Source organism: Grus americana, chromosome 3, assembly GCF_028858705.1.
Source record: "Grus americana isolate bGruAme1 chromosome 3, bGruAme1.mat, whole genome shotgun sequence".
NCBI lineage: Eukaryota > Metazoa > Chordata > Aves > Gruiformes > Gruidae > Grus > Grus americana.
In genome coordinates, this window is record NC_072854.1 from 97590728 (window position 1) to 97610982 (window position 20255).

Here is a 20255-nt window from a genome sequence, read left to right on the forward strand (position 1 = left end):
CCGTGCCGCGGCGTCGCCCCGCCTTCCGGCCCAGCGCTGGCGGCGGCTCCCGCAGCGGTGGCGACGCTTATCTCACCTCAGCCCTCCCCGCTGCGGCGGCGCTGTTCGCCGGCAGCGTGCGTGGTGCAGGGCCGCCTCCCGTGGCCGGCGGCAGTGCGGCGGCGGCGGGAGTTTCTCTGTCAGTTGTTCGCGCTGCGGCGCGGTCAGCCGCCTCGGGGGCCGCGCCCCTGAGGTGAGTGAAGGCCCGCGGCGGTTCCACCCAGGTTCCTGCCCACCCCCGGGGTCCCGGAGTTGTTCGTGGACCCGCAGCTGCTTCTGTTTTTCGGGTGCTGAAAATGGCGACCTGCCTTAATACCGGAGTGAGCGGCGCTGGCGTGAGGGGTGGCGGAGTTGCTGGGTCCTTGGGGGACCTCGACTGTAGCCCTTGTTGTTAAGAGACAAAATACTTCAGCTCTGGACAAAGCCAGAGATGAACAAACAAGTCATAAATGGCGGGAGTCTTTATTTTACCTCAGCCTTAAGCATTGGCTCCTGATAAACTCGTGGTCCTCAAGATACCTTTGTTAACAGTGGGGGGAGTGAAATGACCTTATTAGGGGGTAGTTCCTACCCCCTAATAAGTGAACTGCTGTGTAAGTAAGTAAGTATTTTGTCTGGGGCATCAACTATTATACATGTAAATAAAAGTAAGATGCTGTAACAAAAAGGGGACATAGGCTAGATAATTTCAGGTAAGATCTATCAATCAAAGATGAAATCCAAAGATCATGTTAGGGTTAGATCAGAAAGTAGGATTTAAAGGGTGCAGTAAAACGGCAGGATGACCCATCATATGGAAGGGATATAGGATGTAGGTGAACCTGACAAGTCAAGTCAAAAGTGTCTTACATCAGGGAAGTGACCCAAAATCCAGGACAGCAATTGCTGCTGACCTGTAGCTGAGTAGCTGCTTTGTGTCTTGAGAGGCTAGAGATAAAAAAAACCCTAAGCTTCTCTTACCTGTTTGATCAAAACCAGGAAAGTGGCCTCATTCATAATGATTAGCTCAATTAATTTTAACTGTTCCTTCTTCCTTCCCCAAAGAAGGCTTATATAGCTGCCTACAGACCCTAAGTAACACTTTAAATACGAGATTTTTCTAAGTTCAACTTGCATAATCAATCAGTTTCAGTTCCAGAAGCCTTCATATGGTTACTTTCCCCTGTCTTTATTTACTTGCAGGTTTTCACGTGGATCTTCTAACGCCTTTGCTAACCCCCTATGGAAACCATGGTGTTGCTAATTAAAATCCAGAAAGAAACTTCATTGTTTAGTGTTGTGCTGTGGCAGGTCATGCTGATGCCTTTCTAAGTGCATTTCTTTCATCAATTTCATTTCAACAGAATGTTTCCGATATCTTGGTATATGAAGACAGTGCTGATCTATAATCAGCAGTTAGAGGTGGTGAAAACCCTGGACAAAGCTACTATTGCTCTGCCAAAGAAAGCAAAACTAAGGTAGGAATTGCTCCTGGCACTGTAATCTAGGCATGTATTATTGCAAGAGCAAGAGTGTAACACTAAAAAGCAAAGTAGTTTTATAGTGATTTACTCACTGACAGAGAGGTGGAAGACGCTGCAGTACAAATCTGAGCTGCAAAGCACCGTGTAAGGCTTTGCAATTAATAAGCTGTACTGAAGTCCAATCTGGAAATGAAATTGGAGTTTTCAGTATTTTAAGTTTCACCTTACTCGGTTTCATTTCCTTTGCCCTAGGAAACTAAAAAAATATTTTTTTTCTTCCTAATTCATTATTACTGAGTTACTAATCACCTTAGTTAAAATTAACTCAAACTAATGGATTGCACTGAGCTGTATGGACTATTAAAGCTCTACCTAAAGCTTTAAGTGGTGCATTCCTTTATGCAAGGATGAATTTTTTCCTTCAGGACCTAACCTATAAAAACTGTGTTAGTCTGACAAGGAACTCCAACACCAAATACCTACCAGCTGCCTTTTCTAGGGAAACATATGCTTCTATTTTAAATTTTAATATAAACTAAACCTAAAATAACAGAAAAGCACTAATTTTGTGGATTGTATTAAAAATTCAAAGCTTTATAATTTGCCTGCTGTACTGCAGGAGTAGATAGGTCTTGCATGTTTTAGAAATGAGCAGTTTGCTTACTAATCCTGCTGCACAAAAATTGACAAGGCAAAGTGAGGTTCAAGTAATATATTAATTTACATTGCATTCCAAATAGTATTTTCAAGTCAATGCTTAAATGGTTATACAGAGAGTTACCAGTGATCTTTCAGTCATTGTCAAGCTCAGATTCATTGCCCATTTAAGCTGATCATTGTTACCGACTGCTAGCTCAAAGCAAGCACAAAAGATGTTCTGAAATTCTTTACAGAAGGTGAGGTCTCCTTGTATGTGCTAACACATTGATCTCATCCTGAGAATATTTTTACAGCCTAGGTTCTGCAAGCCTTGAGCATGAGAAGTTCTTCAGCATCAGTCCCAGAGGTCACTGCTCATTTGACAGCTTCCATCGTATCACGGCTGCTGAAGATTAGGTGAGAAAGGTCTTAGTTCCTACCTGGGCTTTAGTCATGGATTAGGTAGCATGGTATGAATTGATTTGGTGGATGACTCAAGGTTAAGACCGAGGTGTGGATCACTCATAAGGCTTGGGCTGGAGGGGGAAGGCAGAACAGGCTATCTCCCCAGACACTGAAATTTTCAGCTTTGCTGTCTTACATTGTGTGGTATCCTCTAAGTAGCTCTAGAGCTAGATTAACATGGAGCGAGTCCCCCTGAGACTTGCACAGCTGTGTTTGTAAGCTGAGCTGTTGACGTGTGCTTGCATGTGTAGGAGACTTCACTTGCTGACTTAACTTGAAGGGAAGTGTCTGCTTGAGGAGGTTACTATCATACTACAGAAACCTCACTCTTGCTAATCAAAATCCTGAAAGAAACTTCATTGTTTAGTGCAGTGTTGTCACGGTAACTGTGATTCTGAGTGCATTTATTTCTTAAAAATTAACATGGCATTTCTGGTGACTATACGGGATTAATAGTGACCTATAATGAGCAGTTAGTGGTAGTAAGTCTGGAAAGTGCTGCCAGAAAAAGGGAAACTAAGGCATGGATTGCTTCTGGCACTATGATGCAGGGATATACTCCAACAGCAAGAGCTTAACACTAAAAAGCAAAGCCATGTCTAGAGTTACCCACCCAAAGGCAGGCAGGAAGGTCATATTCCATAGATTGTATACTGCTTTATGAAACATCTGTTTGTAAGGCTGCGCTAATGAAAACTGTTTAAAAGATTCAAAATCGGCACATCAGCTGTTTGTATTGTGTATCATGTTGTCTCCAAATTTAACAAAGATCTTAAAAACTACATGAACAAGCTCACTAGCAAAATGCTCCACTTTTTCTTGCCTTCTAATAGAACCTGATCTGCCACATTCATTTAAAACTGGACAATTAGGAAAGAATTACTAGTTGGAGTAGTCTAGGTTGACAGTTATCATTTCACAATGACATGAAGATTTTTGGTTTTGTAAATTGAGGTTTCTAATCGTATTTGAGAAGCTTTAGACTACAACCTGAGTATAACTGATGCAGTAGCATCTGTCTGAATTTGCAGCTACCCTGCCCCCCTCAAATCTCTGAAAGTTAACTATTCTGCTGATCGCAAAGAGATGTTAATTCCTAACTCAATTTCACCACAGTATCTGCATCACTTTGCATGGGGTGCTGCACAAAAAGATGCTGCCGTTGGTGCCAAGGTCTCTCATGACTTCCAGTATATTTTCCTTGATGTCAGGAGATGGGCCACCCACTAGGAGCTAAACCTCCTGCTGCTGGCCCTGCCTCCTTGAAAGAGAAGGTTCTACGGCCACCACCAAAGGGTGACAGTTACCAGGAAGCTCTTCCTGCATTGCAAATGTGAAAACAGCTAGATATAGCATGTTTGTTACTTGCTTGTAATTTTCAAGACAAAGCATTGGCCCATAGTACCATTCATAAAATGGTGCTTGAGTCCTGCAGACTCAGGCTGGGGCACTGTCTGGGTGCAGACCGTAGCCGTGGCAGGACTTTGAGAGCTTGCAGAAGAAATGTATTTATCAAGTCAGCATGCCAGTTTGTCTTTCCACTTTTTAAGAGTATGTTCTTTTCACAACCTGTATCTCCCTTCCAGTCTATTCCAATTCTTCAGAGGGATACTCCCTAGCTTTCATAGAGGGCAAACAGCTGAAATTTTTTTTTCTCTCGAGTATGTCTATATCTGAAATATTGAAATGGCATAAAACAAAGAAGATATCCAACCTTCAAATATCAAAATTCATCATTGTGAAATTACTTCAGTTTTAAGTAATTAAAAACCAAAACAGAACAGTGAGGGCTAGCAGTAAGTGATTAATGATCCATGATCATTAGCATGAGCAGAAGTGGAAATTGTGAAATGTATACAAATCACTGATTTATGTTTGACTACCTTCTCTATGCTTGGATCGAAATTCTCTATTATACGCTGCTGATCCATTTCAGAGGCTGCAGAAGTGGTTTCTTTGCATGGCAACAAAGGTTTCCGTGAGGTGAGGTCTGGAAGAAAAAATGGGTGTAATTTCTATATATTTGACCCTAGGTAGCACCGAGGCTTGCAGCTGAGAAAGGAAAGTGCTCCTAGGTCCGACAGTGCAAATGCAGCATTAGGTCTTCAGTGTGCGAGAACATTATGTTAGTATTATAATATGAAATGTATATATACAACTGAAAAACAAGAAGTACAACTTTAACAAAATATTATTCTGAATCAATGTATATACATTATACACATTATACATGGATTTCATATGTCACATATGTCTCCAAGTTTACTCACAATAGTTCAAGCAATGGCTTTCTGTGTTATTCTTGCGTTTTGAATTCTGAGTTATTCTTGCATCTGTATTATATTATTATTATGGATTAAAGAAGAAATTAGGTACGGGATCTTGTTTAACAAAACTATACTTGATACAGTGCCTGTCCAATTTAGATTCTTCCAAAAGGCTGGGGCAGAGAGGGATTATTTAGAAATTTACCAGACCAAGGCTGAAGATTTGCCAAGTAAAATAGTTGTATAACAAAGGCTACAGTGTATCATGAGAATACTCTTTAAATTTATAATAGTTACATGATGTGCTTATGCATTTTTTTTAAAGAAGAAACAATCATACAAATCAAACAATTCCTTCTTTTTAGTCCCATGCTGCTCATTTTGCAAATAGGGAGGGGTGCTGGAAGTGAAAAATATTTTGTATTTGACTGTTTTTTTAAACAAAAATTCCTTTTCAAAATGAAAGTTATACAATTGTATAATTTTGAAAAATAGAGATGAAGAGTTGAAGACAGTTTGGTCCCTGAGTAAGTATCTGGAAACCTACTAAAACCTATACAATTGTTCCCAAGGCCACCTTTCCCCATCACTATCAACAGACAGATTAGTTTTTGAGTTGTAAGGACAAGCCACCCACAGTAAAACATAATCCTTAAATTGGCTTATCATCATTCCAGTTCAGGCCAGGGCTTTAATTAAAGGACTCCTCCTGTTATATACCATTGAAATGAATGTAAACCTGTCTGCCTTTCTTTTGTTTATGGACCTGCTTATCCTCTATGTCTTGTACATCAAAAAGTTTTCAATTGGTGTAGAAACCCTGTACCAAAGATGCATTATCACCATACATAATCCTTTCATAACAAAGTGGGACATTTAGTTGGTCTGTTGTTTGCAAGAAGTGGCTGACTCCCCATTTCCTTGAGTTTCTGTCCACTTTGAGGTGTCAGTAATGCCGGAGCAGAGAGGTGATGAGCAGCTCCTTTCAGCTGATGAAAGTTGTTAATATAGCTGGCAATCAGTAGAGTGATCTCAAGAATCTGTAACAGGAACACATAAAATTCTTTGAGAAATACAGTGATGTGTTTTGACTGCTGAAAAAATAGCTAACTTTTTAGCAAGTGACAATCACCATCAACTAGAAAAGTACTTGTACTTTATCAAATTAATGATGAGGAGAGAGGAGATGCCTAATAGAGCTTTTTTATATTGCTCCTTGCCAATAATGTAATGTTATTCCCATCAGTATGCTGGATACCTTGTCTTCCACAGTCTTAAATGATTCAAACAGATGGTTTCTTTCACTTTGAGAGAGATTTCGATGTCCGAAAGATGACACTCTTAGAAAAAACTTTCATGATGTGTTCCCTCAATTTTGCTAGAAAATATCTAGTGCTCAGAGAACTAAAGCATAGATAAAAGGAATAAAGACTTCTGGGAGTTTTTTACCCTATTTTCTCTTTGTAATCCACACAACCTTGCCTTTAAGGGCACAGTCTGAGGGAACTTTGAACAGGGGTATTTTACTATGCATATTTGTATAAAGTGTCATGTTTTGACCCAAATTTATATGTGGAATTTTGTATTCTGTTTCATAAATGGTTATGACTAACAGCAAAAGACTTCAAAATCTTTGCTTTTAAAAAAAATACAGTCAATCTTACCAGTGAAGGAGAGAATCTAGATTTAAAAAACATGAACAGTTTCTTTACCAAAGGTAAAAATATCCTAGGATTTTTAAGAGGTGACTGATCTTTCAGATCTTATGTTCTACATTTCCAATGAATTTGTCTGTAGAACACAAATGTACCTTCTTAAAAATTATCTCTGGTGCTCACCAAGCAAGCGGACTAGTTTTTAGGTACTACATATACTTCCTGTCCTTAATAGCTTTTTTTGTCCTTCTGTGAAAAATTTGGAATGTTATAGACAGGGACGTTAAAAGAAAAGGAACATATCAGTGTTGTCACTGTTAGCTCTTATATTACTAATTGTTTCACTCTCTAAAACCATCTGGAAAAAGTCAATAATCTGAGAATTCTAGGAATAAAGAAGGTGTTTCATCTTTCACATCTGTTAAGGATTACCCACTAGAAAAAGTAGAAAAGTATCAGATGGTGGGAAACTATTTCAGGTAATATACCAACCTTTGGTTTTGTCATGGCAAAAAGGTGTTTTTCAGTTGATTTGTCCTTTGTCTGAGCATTGTTAACAACCAACATAAAATCATCTTGATAGCCTCCGAAAGTCATCAGACTCTTATATGTATATGTAACTGTTAATCGCTTAAAAAAGAAAACCCAAAAAACAAAACACAAAGCTATAAATAGGACAATGCAGGAACAACAGATTATGACAAATACTTCTTCCAAAAATACAACTACATGTGTATTTTTCAAAATGTTGTTAGCCTCTAATGAATCTTGAAATAAATTATAAATTTTGGGATAGCTTCATTCAGAACTTCACTACGAGGAATTTCCGTTGCAGATGATAACTCTTGTAAGTTTGACCTCCGTTTCTATTCCAAATTAATTATAAGCAGGTTTCAACTCAAGTGTGTAATTCAATTTACACAAGTCTTGACTAACTTTGAGAGAAGTTAATCTTAGGAGTTCCATTTGAAATTGAAGCAGTGCCTAAATAAATTATATGGCAGAGTATGAGACATCTAAAGGGATTTAACTCCAGGACTTCTTTTGTGCAGTGATGTAGTTAACATACACACAAATGAAATTAAATTCTGTTCTCTTTTTTTCACACCTCTGATGAAACATAAATGCTCTTCAAGGCTCCTCTGCTTTCCATGCCTCAGCTCTTATTGTTCAGTGTTCAACACCACACTAGTGGCCTTTGAGTCTATGATTAGCACTTAATTTATCATTACAACTCATATTAATTCGCTGCGGCTGTTCACTTTTAAAATTCATTGTCTGACAATATCTGTACAGTAAGTGACGTAATGTCCTTCAGTTACTAAATCTCTTTTTGCCCTTATTTTGAAATACTGTTTTCTCTAACTACCCCTTGCAACATCATTTCTGATACCCTTACTCCTTCCTACAGAAAATAAGAATATTCCCTGGAAATGGAACATTTCTTGAATGGCAAGTAAGACCTGCTGATATTGTAAACTGGCAGTGCTCTGCAGAAATGCCATAGCTAGCTCTATGAGTAGATAGTGTTTATAGAGCTTTCTGCAGTCTGACGCAAGCTCATTTTGCTTGTTCTGAACAGAGCTGCTGTTTGCTCTCCTCATGTTCTTTGTTTTATTAACTGCAAAGAAATGTAATGAAAAGGCCCATATCAGTACCATTATAAAGTTGAGATTTTAATTTTCTGATATTCAATATTAGCACTTGCTAATAGCACCATGCCATTCTCTTTCTTTGCAGGAGATAAACTAAAGCAGGGATCTTCTCAGGCACTGCTTTTTTACACTGATTACCATGAGTCGTTTTCTGTGAAAACTTTTATTGCAAATCAAAGAAAAATCGGAGACTAAAATGACATAATTAAATAACACCGGGTTATATTACCTACTATTAAACAAAAATAATACAATGAAAATAACAATCTTTTAAAGTAACTGCTCTCTGCTGAGTGTATGTATTATGAATAATAATGGAAAATGAAGTCTCCGGGAAAAGAAAATTAATGTTATTGTAAGAACTGTAACTATGGATCTCCTGACATCTGAATGATTAAAACATTAACATTTCATTAAAAGATATAAAAACTGTATCTGATAAACAAAAATAAATTCTGTACAAAGAATTCATTACTTATTTCTATTATTAGTGCTACTATAGTGATGACAACATTAAAGCATTTTGAAAGGAGTGAATTTTTGATTTAAGAAAAAGACTAGATAACTTAGCGTGGAAGGCTAATGCCATCTTTTATGTAGTATGGTGGTGAATCTCTCCATATACTCAGTATTAAAATCCACTTTGACCAAAATTAAAACAGAAACTTCACTTACCATAGAGCTGTAATCTAGGATGCTTATGCCGTCTTCATGTACTGCAAACCATATGGACTTCTCAACTGAGGATGTAGCTAGAAGCTACAAAGAGGAATGTTCTTTAATTACTGCTTGAAAATGAGGCAATATGTAAATAATTAACTATCAGCTATTATAAAGCTCTCTCCAACCACAGATCTTACTGAGATGTACACTGGGAGGGAACTGATGTAAAGGAATTGAAGTAGCTGCCCAAAGCCATGTAGGTGGCCAGTGGCAGAACTATGAACTCAGCCTAATACTCTTGAAACCTTCCCTGGTGCTTAGTCCAATAAAATGTATAGTTTCATTAATAAACTAAATAAACCCCGTCAGATGTTTTAAAGTTTGTTCACTAGCACATATGTCTACATATGCAAAGAACAGAGTGCTGATAAGCAATTTTTTATATATATATGTATGCGCACACACGCACACACTGGGATTACATAATAAAATGTTAGGGGTGAGGTGATAGTTTTATTTAACATAGCCGTTACTTGAATCAAGAGAATTAAGATACTAGTGGTTTAAGAGAAATTGAGAGAGGCCAGCACAGAAGGGAGTGCTCTGAATACCCGTAACAACATTTAATGTTTCTGTAGGGTTCAGCTTCCATAACCAGTTAATGATGCCTCTTCGATATTCTACTAGTTATGAGGCAAAAAAAGTCTGAAACAAAAAGGCTACCTCAAACAAAGGTATAAGAAAATGAAAAACATATTGGAAAGTTACTATTATGGTATACTTAGTACTATGACTATTACATTTCACCAGTATATGACTTAAATCAGTAATTTGACAAGAGATTCAATCAGCACATGTATAACACTCATTTTCAACAAAGAGGTATTACTATTTGCAAATTACATTTACATTTTAAAAACCCCACCACTCTAACTCAGTAAAGTTTCTTACTTTTGCTGCAAACAGTTTAGCACCAAAGAAAGACCATTTTCTGGCTACAGTGAGATAAATGCGCACACAGTCTGCAGCACTGTGCCCCCGGAGAGCCATCCATCTTGTAGACAATCGCTGACAAAGCTGTCTGTTGAAATGAAATATGTAATTTAGTTATTGAAAGGAATTTAAATGCTTACCCATAGTGAGTTTAATGAGCAAAAAAAAAATCTCCACTTGTTAAAATGATAATTTAATACACCTATCACTTATATAGTATTAAATAAATCTAAAACATCATTTAATGTTTTTATGCACATGCAAATTATGAAATATCTTCTAATTTCTGCAACATTATGATTAAATAGTGATGCAGCAGTTGCAGCATGAAGGGAAAATGTCTAGTACAGCTTTTAATGTTTCTCTACAGATAATCAATCTACCTTTATCAGTACTCAGCAGCTATGCCAGTTGTCATTCCAAAAATCCATCAAGCTCAGCACATATCTTTACCTGTGGCTAGTAGTAGATGTGGAAGATACAGCTTAACACTACTCTTTTTTAGTGTATCTGGGCACTGCTACCAAAAAGGGTGCTTCTGATGCATGATGCGTTCACACTGGCTCTTTTGTGGCCCCATGATGAGCTGGTTCAATAAAATGATCCTATGGAAAACTAATCCTCCAAAAAAAATCACCCTAGAATACCTTTCTAGCACATTGACTTGCAGGAATGACTCACCCGGCAGCCACAAGATTATTAGATGCAGCCCAAGAAAAGGGAGGGGGAATGGGAGTAAATGGTAAAGGGAGATCTTTCACTTGCAGCTTGCTATTACTGGAAGTTTATGAAGTCAAACTGCACCCTCAGCAAAAGAATACCAGAAACAGGGCAAGTATGGAGTGATTCTTTCCCTGCCACAGACTTCCAGCTCTGGCAATTGGTAGTTTAGGGACACTTTTGTTATATGTATACTTTTGAATGTCCCTATTATCTACTGAGTATGTGATAATGTTACTTTGTGCAAATGATAATAGCTTTAAACTTTCTCAACCCTGCAGTGAAGCATGAGGAAAACATTTCTGTAATGTTTACTGGACTTCAGAATTGCTGTATCATTGACTTTGGATAATTTATTGCACTGTTCCACTCTATGTTAATAGGTGTTGATTGAAATGACTTGCAGATTATTTGTTTTAAATTAAGTGATACCTTACTAGCAAGTCCACTAAGTTAACATATTGCCAATTTGACTGGCTGCCAGAGATTTCACATTTGAATAGCAGTCAGTCAGATCGGATCCTCGTGTCCTTTACTTTCAGTAGTACTTTAGTCTGTGCACAGACTTCATTTAGATTTGCTGAATAAGAAAAATAGGAATTGCAAAATCTCTGGGTTTCGTAACACTATGTAGTAACTTGTACAGCTTTTGCTGGAATGCGTGCTTAATGATGGTCCTCTGTTTAGATTAGAAATATACAGAGGAAATGGCTTCTTCAGTTTAGTAAGAAAATGAGTTTCGAACACAGGTTTCAGTAAATATGGTGTAACAGTCAGTTGTACCTAATGACAATTTAAAACCTCCTCATTTCACTCTTAGATTTTTAGAGAATATGAATCACAAAATACATCTCACCTTAATTGTTCCTCTGAACAACCATGCCTGTATCTCTTAGGGTAGAATCTTTCCAAAACTTGTTTCAATGTTTGATTGGACTTGGACTGGGAAGTGACTTGCCCTGCTGGAGTTGAGAAAGGCCGTTCAAAATCTCCAATCTCTACCTAAGGGAAAGACCACGAAAAAGAAAATTTTTTGTTACTCGAGAGTAATTTTCTAGCTGGGTATTATGAGCTATCTTTTCCCCGTCTTACCAAATATAAAATGAAAAAGAGTTTGTCAATTAATATACATTTTTCACTGATACAAAAATCATGCAAGTAATTTTATTTATTTTATATTTACCATGGAAAAAAGATAAATATCAAGTATAAATTGTACAAATATAATACTTACTACTTCTGCTCTGAGATTGCTAGATCTCCAGCTGACACAAACCAGTTTAGATTTATTGAGTAACACCATCAGCCATGAAATAACTTTCTCAATAACCTTCCCTTGCGCCTTTAATGTCTTAAAAATAAAACAGATCTTATCAAGACCATGTCTAGTAAAGGAGTTTTAGGCTTTCATTAAACAGCTGTTACTTTGCTGTATTAACTTGCAGAAATCATGTAAGGAATAGTGAAGGAAGAAATGGTACATGATTACATGATATTTAATCAAAGAGGGACTGACTGTGTAGGAGGTAAAGCACGTTTTATCCATACTGGTGCCAACAGCAGCATACGCTGTAAAGCATTTCCACTGAAGTACAGAGCCTTACACAAAGATTCCAGCCCAGTCCACTTTGTGCACTATCGTGTGTAAAAGGTGGAGGTCAAGCAATCCTGGACCAGTTTCTTTATTCAAGTTTATTTCAAGTTTTTCATCTGTAAAACCGCTGTGTGAGTCATTAATGCACAAGGATTACCTGAGCTAAAAGAGCTGTCAATTCCATTGCTAGTTCTTTGTTTACGGGGAAAAGTCCATTGACTATTTGATCATTTGTCTGATATACTAGAAGCAGCTTCTCTCTGTCTGTCTCCCCATGGACTTGAACTGAAAAATAAAGCCTACAGGAAAGACAGAAAGTTATTAAATAAAGAAGATAGGGAAATGCATTAGCTCTAAGGATTAGCAGTATCTGCTCTGAATGTGACATGTTTACATCAGTGTCAAAACACATTAGCAGAGCAACACTTGTACTTGAACCAGTGGGCAAATATTTAATTTCAGTCTTCTGAGTTCAATGTTGCCTTTTTTTTTTTTGGCAGCCCTGCTCACCTCTTAAGAACTAGAAAAAATTAACTATACCCATTTACTATTTTTGTTGCAAGCTTTGAGTTAGCCAGTAATTTTCAGATGAAGAAACTCTGCAGAAATTAAAAATAATCTTGGGACAAGGCAGAGTTGTAGTACTTGCTATACAAACCTATTTTTGTAAGTAAGCCGGACAGTCCTTGTGCCTTCACATTTCCCAGGGTGTTGTTCTTTGGAGGCTTGCTCCCATTTTGAAATAATGTCACAGATCTAGAAGGAAAGCAATACAAAGCTGACTTTGCCATGTACTCCTCTTTCAAAACACCTTTGAATGGAAATTGCCTACTTATTTTAATATCTTTTACCTATATCAGAAACATACATAGCTTGAATTTTTAAACTTACTGAAAGATAACATTACTTGCATTTTTAGTTGGAGCATTTAATAATTAACGTTTTTGTTGTTTGTTTATCCTGCAACACACACACTACCTTTGGAAATGAGCCATTAACATGCTTATATGGAAAGGCCAGGTACTTGATTTAGCAGCAGCCAATGAATGTGTAATTATGCAGCATGAGTTATATAATTAATCAAATGCCTTTGATCTCTGCCTTCTGCTGCTGCTGCATTCTCGAGTTTTTCAGGTCCTTTCAGTAACTGCTATAAAGTCTGTATGAAGTTTGTTATAAACTGCAGCAAGAGTGGTTCTCAAGAAGTGGTGTGGGTGGGTAGGTGGGCAGACGGGGAGGAGGTTAAGTGGAGGTCCTGGGAGCCCTGCTGGGCTTCATGTCACTGGTCCTTCATAAAAGAGTCTTTCTGGAATCAGTAATGTGACCAGCTTCTGAAGTTGCATTTACCAAGAAAATAAGTACATTTTTAATACATTTTGCTTTCCATATGGTAATTATTTTAGTAGGGGAAGAGAGCTGATCATGATGACCCTGATTTGTTTGTCACTAAGGCCTGGCTGTACTGCACCTTGTAACTCGAAGTGCAGCTGTGAACATTGGCCGAAGGGTGTGAAAGAACTGCTTGATGGAAACACAAAAAATTCATTATTCATTAGTTGCTAAAAAGCTTGAAAAGTATGTAAGATTTTATTAAAGCACAGATTATAGTGCATTTTGCCAATCTTTACTGCAAGTAATTTAATTGTACAATAGAGGGAACTAAAATTCAGAATTCAGAACAATGATAAGCCAAACATTGGAAATTTCCTGAATTGAACCCTAATTATTCCGTATTTATATAAGGAAATATTCTGTATTTAGATAAGGATCTACCTGGACTTGTGCAAAGCATCTGACACTGTCCTGCACGACATCCTTGTCTCTAAATTGGAGACACAAGAATTTGACAGATGGACCACTCGGTGGATAAGGAATTGGCTTGATGTTCACACTCAAAGAGTTGCGGTCAATGGCTCGATGTCCAAGTGGAGACCAGTGATGACAGTGATGAATGGTGTTCCTCAGCGGTCAGTATTGGGATCGGCACTGTTTAACATCTTTGTTGGCAACATGGACAGTGGGATGAGTGCACCCTCAGCAAGTTCGCCGATGACACCAAGCTGTGTGGTGCGGCTGACACGCTGGAGGGAAGGGATGTCATCCAGAGGGACCTTGACAGGCTGGAGAGGTGGGCTTGTGCGAACTGCATGAAGTTCAACAAGGCGAAGTGCAAGATCCTGCACATGGGTCAGGGCAATCCCAAGCACAAATAGAGGCTGGGTGGAGAATGGATTGAGAGCAGCCCTGAGAAGAAGGACTTGGGGGTGTTGGTGGACAAGAAGCTCAACATGAGCCGGCAGTGTGTGCTTGCAGCCCAGAAAGCCAAACATACCCTGGGCTGCATCTAAAGAAGCGTAACCAGCAAGTCAAGTGAGGTGATTCTGCCCCTCTACTCAGCTCTTGTAAGACCCTACCTGGCATACCATATCCAGCTCTGGGGCCCCCAACATAAGAAGGACGTGGAGCTGTTGGAGCGAGTCCAGAGGAGGGCCATGAAGATGATCAGAGGGCTGGAGCACCTCTCCTATGAGGACAGGCTGAGAGAGTTGGGCTTGTTCAGCCTGGAGAAGAGAAGGCTCCGGGGAGACCTTATAGCAGCCTTCCAGTACAAGAAAGCTGGAGAGGGACTGTTTACAAGGGCATGTGGTGATAGCACAAGGGGTAATGGCCTTAAGCTGAAGGAGGGCAGGTTTAGATTAGATATGAGGAAGGAATTCTTCTCTGTGAGGGTGGTGAGGCACTGGAACAGGTTGCCCAGAGAAGCTGTGGAGGCCCCATCCCTGGAAGTGTTCAAGGCCAGGTTGGATGGGGCTTTGGGCAATGTGGTCTAGTGGAGGGTGTCCCTGCCCATGGCAGGGGGGTTGGAATGAGATGATCTTTAAGGTCCCTTCCAACCCAAACCATTCTGTGATTCTGTGGTTCTATGATCCCTTTCTTTTTTTTTTCTTCCCCAGTATGAATGACTTTTTGGACCTCAAATGGTCATCTTTTGGAGCTATACAAGAAATGTTAACTGAAATCTCTAAATGCATCTTGGACTCCAATTGCTTTTTAGTTTTAGAGGATTGTGATTTGTAACAGCTTACTGTTTCTTTTTTAACCCAGCTGCTACTTCTATGAATAATATCAGTCTCCAAGACAAAGCTTTTAAATATAGTTCACTGAATGAATTTCAGCAATTGAAAAAGTGATGTGTTTTTTTAATCTTTCCTTTTACGTTATAAGGAAAAAAAAACCCTAAAGACAGTTTTCAGCCTGAAAAATGTTTTTCTTTACATTGTCTGAAGAGAGCTCTGTAAAATGAAGATAATTTGTTGTTTTATATGCAGAGCTCATTAAAGGTTTTTGTTTACCTTGATGTTTCCTTGAAGACAGTGCTCTATATCCTTGCCAGAGGGATCATCAGAAAACAGTGCAAATCCTGACTGAGCTGGTTTCCTCATTCCTGTATCCTGGTTCAGGGTGTTCAGAAATTCCTCCACTGTGGTAGAGGCATCAAACCCAACAACCTAAAAAAGCAGCCAAAATGTATTTTGCTATCAAACTTATTAAAAAACCCCAGTTCCCCCTCACCAAAAAAAAATCTAAGATATTGAAGGATAATACCTCTAGAATAACAGTGGCAATATAAGAACCATTCTATCCCCTGTCTTATTGACAGGGTATATGACTTATTGTCATTGGAAATAAAAAAAATTCCATAAAGAGTTTGGAAAAGATTCAAGATCTCCACATGGGAAGTCAATTTAGTGGAGTTTTTCTCCATCCAAAAATCGACGGACTTCCCAGCACATTATACCTTACTGCAGTTTGCTTATGAAACCAAAGTCACTATCAAAAAGCTTCCAAATGTAATATTTTTGTTTTCTTTTCTTTGTTTATAGTAGTTTCTTTGCACTTGCTACACTTGAATTTGTTACACTTGCTACACTTGAATTTATATAACAGAAAGCAGTCTAGTATCTGAGCTTTTTTTGACAAATACCACTTGAAAAATGAAGAAAACTGTAATTTCCTACACTTTTCAATATGGTGGTGAAACAAATGAGATCAATTAATCATTTTTCATCATGTGCAACTTCAGAGGAGTATTTACTGACAGTTCCGAAATATTTTACAAATGTTGCTCTGTCAGTACTACATAGGCCAGTAATACAGACAGCCTTCTAAGTTTTATTTTCCCAAATCTGGGTTTTTGTCTGTCGTTACTGGTGTTAAAGTATTTTAGCAAGAGATGGCCAATGGCTTTTATACAGATACTAGTTACTGATGTTCTCTTATATCTACTTTGATGGTGTTTTCCTGTATTTGATATGTTGAAGAAAGCCCCTTACCTCTTTTTTGTAAAGAAATATCTTGAAAAAGGATATTGGACTTTTATTTTGGGCTTCTCAGTGGTGGGACTTAAAAAAATACCTGTTGAATCTAGCTTCAGAGATGAATACAAGAGTTTTCAATACCACTATAATTGGTTATTTGCTGATCCCACTGAAATAATTAATTTATTTTATTACAGTTTTCATAACTCTTAAGTGTACATTTTTGAGCAAAAAATAACTAATGAGCAGTTATTCCTTTTCTTCTTCAAACATCAATTTTGAAACCTTTTAGGATGATTTAAATACATGTGTTTTTTTCTGTTTTACTGGGCAAGGAGTAAGCAATTAAGAAATGTAGAGGGGAAAAAAAACAGAGTTCTTCTCTGACCTGAAATGGAACATTTATTCGATATAGTTTTGATTTCATTCAAAAACTTGCTTTCTGTCTAGGAATACTGTGAATTTTAAAAAAACTATTTCAGACAGCTGTCACGTTTAGAAACACAAACCAGGATGTGAAGCAGACTGCATGGAAGCCCATGGAAAATTTCCTACAGGCTTTGACTGATTAAGTCCCAAAAGAATAAGAATGAAGTTGTGTTTGTTCTGTAACAAATGGTTATCCTTCAGGACTGATAATGGGAGTTAAGAGTGTGCTTCCAGGCCTTCACTGAGATATTTAACTTTCAAGATGTCTGATGAAAGGAAGTGGAATTTAATACCTTTCCCTGTTCTTCAGTCTAATTCATTCAGCTGAAGGTCAGGTTAAATAAGAAACATAACTTTAGTATTTCTCACTCTTAAGAGGTTTTGATTTTTTTTTTTTTCTTTCTTTTAAAGATTTTTCCCCAAACCTTTACTCTTCATTGATAAATCTGATTCAGTTACTTTGTGCCTGCCATTGCTAGCACTGGCACAGGATGAAACTTAAACCATGTTTACCTTAACACTTACCATTCTGTTTCTGGTGTACTTCATGTATGAGCTAATAGCAAGGGGTTGGGAGAGCTCAGATTTCGTGGTCTGCCTGACATTACCTGATATATGCCATTCATGAAATGAACTGGAATACTGAAGGGCAGCGAATGGTGGTAGGGATTTCTTAGAAGAGTGGAAAGGATTTCCATTCTGGAAGGTCTGGCTTCTCGGTCTCCGTTCTGCTGGGTACGCTCTACACATCGCTGACAATATATTGCATATTTCCCAAATTCAGTCCTGTGACAAAAAGAGAAATAAGACGTTTCTTGGGAACTGATTGAAAGGATAGTAAACTGTGAGTAAATCTCTCTGGGGGTGCCAAATGGGAGGATTACTCAGATTTCACTGCAAGATTTCCAACACATTTTTCCGTGTGGAATTACAAAGAGAATTAGTCCACCGAGACCAACAAAATTGTGCCAAAGATGAACATGGCTCAGGGTGTTTTGTATAACTGCCATATTTTGGTTTTCATGGTTTTGCAACATACAGTCAGAGTTCCACTGCAGAGTATTTTTCAAAAAAAAAGGATAACTTTCCCAAATGATTCATAGAAATAACATGTACTACATTTTAATAGCACTGAAGCACGATTCTACTCAAATTTAATATGTCAAAATATCTGAAATATTAAATGAAAGATTGAAAATAAGGTATTTTAGAAAAAGTAGTCAACTAGCTGGGTGATAACATTCAGGCACACCTGGAATCTGCATTCTTCTTTAAGTGAAGTTTAAGAAGCCAAAGGAATGGATGCTGGGGCAGAAAGAGTCCAACGCAGAGAGCCAAGAGCTGCAAGCCCTGGACAAAAGGAAGACATTCACTGTTTTAAACATCTTACAAAGTAAAACTTCCTGCTGTGGCTGCTGGCCAGCACTGCAGCTTACTGTGCCAAGTCGAGTAACAGACAGCTGTAAATAGGAATAAAAAAAAAAAGCACAGAGAAAAAGCTGAGTAAATAAGCATGTCATCTCATTGGAAGGCCAAAATGCTCTCTATTTTACTTGTGTAAAGGAGGTTTCTTTCGGGTCTGGAAATGGGAAAGCAGATCAGTTTTTTTCCTGTGTATTAAATGCTTTTTATACAAATACTAAGGCTGCAAGGCCAAGCACTAATTCGCCTCTTCTATTATATGTATTATGAAGCAACTCATAAGACATTTTCCTCCCACCAAGCAGATAGTAACTATTGAAAAAAACAATTATTCAATATTTTGGTATATTTTCATTGCTCTACATGTATGATGCAGCACCTCTCTTGGGAAAGATGCAGTAAAAGAGAATTAGGTTCCATACACGATGTCTTACTTAACAATTTACTTGAAGATAGCCCATTGTATGTCCAGCCTTTAAAAACAACACAGGCACAGCTATACTCTATCATACTTTTGATGGAGGATAGCATCAGCTCTGTTTCAGGAAGACACAGTAGTAATAAGATAATATTTCAGGTTTTTATCTGATTTTAAGTAAGCAAACGCTACAGAAGTGTGGAGCCCCTTTACCACTCTAAACAGTCTGTGCTGTTGAAATAGATACCATTAAAATAAATACTGGGTTACCTGTATCGGTCCTGCCTGGTTTTGTGGATGTCGACGTCTAGTCTGTTTAATAAGCTGACAACAGATCTCATTTTGAAGTTCAGGATGTGTGAGGCAGATCTGCAAAGCACTTTGGGCCAAAGATACGTGGTAATCAATGGCAGGAGAGTCAACTGCAGCATTTATAAACAACTGGCACGTCTAGATATAAAATAATAAGCAAGTGAGTTTACATACCAAAAGCTCCAACAAATCTTTTAGATGTTCTGTATAACAAAAGTGTGCTATAATTGAAGTCACCATTAGTCAGTTTACCAGTAGACTAAGAAAACCCTGCTGGCCCTGGAAAAAGGGGTGAAAAGGGGCCAGAATGGATGAAAAGCTATACAAAGACACTTAAGATAAAAACACCTCTTAAAAAACATGCTTTTCACTCCGTATCTAATGGAGTGAGCTCTAGCAGGAGTTGCCACAGTTGTGGTGGTAGGCAAGTTTAACGACAGGCTGAACATAGCTTACCCCTCTACAGGACTTTAAAATGCCAAGTGCACAGCTCCCAGTGGCAGCCAGTGTAAAATGCTTGTACGAGTAGTGAGCACAACATGGCAGAATATACACAGATAAGAAAACTGTAACTCAGAGCCATTTGTTTTACATCTTTGCTTTCACTGCTGTTTTTACTGTGTATAAGTATAACCTTTCCTATCCCCCATACTGTCTTAGGAAAGCCAGGTGTTAAGCATTTGTTGTGCCATATTAGAGGAAATGTTATGTATCACTCATTGCATTTGCTCTATATAATAGCTGATGAATTTTCAAGGTATATAAGAAAAATACAAGAAATGGATGGAAGCCCAATCTATATCTAGTCTATCTGAAAATATGTGGGTGCACAGGACTAATTTTTATCAGCAGTGGAATAACTGAAACATGACTTGATCTAATCAATTCCCTACCTGACTTTTAAACTGATTTATACAAAGTTTCAATAAAGGTCATGAAGTCATCTCTTATTTATTTATTTTAGGCAAGTGTCTGTGATTTGAATTAGGTCTGAAATATATTTCAGAAAGTGATTTCCAAATAGATATAAATTTATTTTTATCAGAGAAGTACAGTCCCTTTTCAATTTTCATGCTGCAGGATTGCAGAAAATAAGATGGATGTACTTCTTTAAAGTGCTTCAAACATTTCAGAGAAACAAGCTGGAAAGTCTGCCTACAAGTGGCTGTGACTGAACACATGGTGCTTGTCTTGAATTCCTT

At 38.0% G+C, this 20255-nt stretch overlaps 1 protein-coding gene across 9 annotated transcripts in view; it reads right to left on the reverse strand.

Moving 5' to 3' along the window:
• Window positions 1–2181: 2181 nt before the first annotated feature.
• The window catches only part of PLEKHH2 (pleckstrin homology, MyTH4 and FERM domain containing H2), a 58620-nt gene continuing 40546 nt past the window's right edge, over window positions 2182–20255 (reverse strand). For 8 of the 9 annotated variants that reach the window (XM_054819738.1, XM_054819737.1, XM_054819736.1 and 5 more), the window contains 12 exons: window positions 19012–19191; window positions 18154–18251; window positions 17510–17687; window positions 15507–15662; window positions 12812–12909; window positions 12311–12452; window positions 11794–11910; window positions 11416–11561; window positions 9798–9927; window positions 8859–8942; window positions 7021–7158; window positions 2182–5913 (listed from right to left, as the gene is read on the reverse strand). In XM_054819738.1, the coding sequence (XP_054675713.1) occupies window positions 5731–5913; window positions 7021–7158; window positions 8859–8942; window positions 9798–9927; window positions 11416–11561; window positions 11794–11910; window positions 12311–12452; window positions 12812–12909; window positions 15507–15662; window positions 17510–17687; window positions 18154–18251; window positions 19012–19191 (1650 nt within the window). In that variant the 3' untranslated portion in view covers window positions 2182–5730. The remainder of the gene's footprint in view (window positions 5914–7020; window positions 7159–8858; window positions 8943–9797; window positions 9928–11415; window positions 11562–11793; window positions 11911–12310; window positions 12453–12811; window positions 12910–15506; window positions 15663–17509; window positions 17688–18153; window positions 18252–19011; window positions 19192–20255) is intronic. The other variant, XM_054819739.1, reaches the window with a different exon arrangement.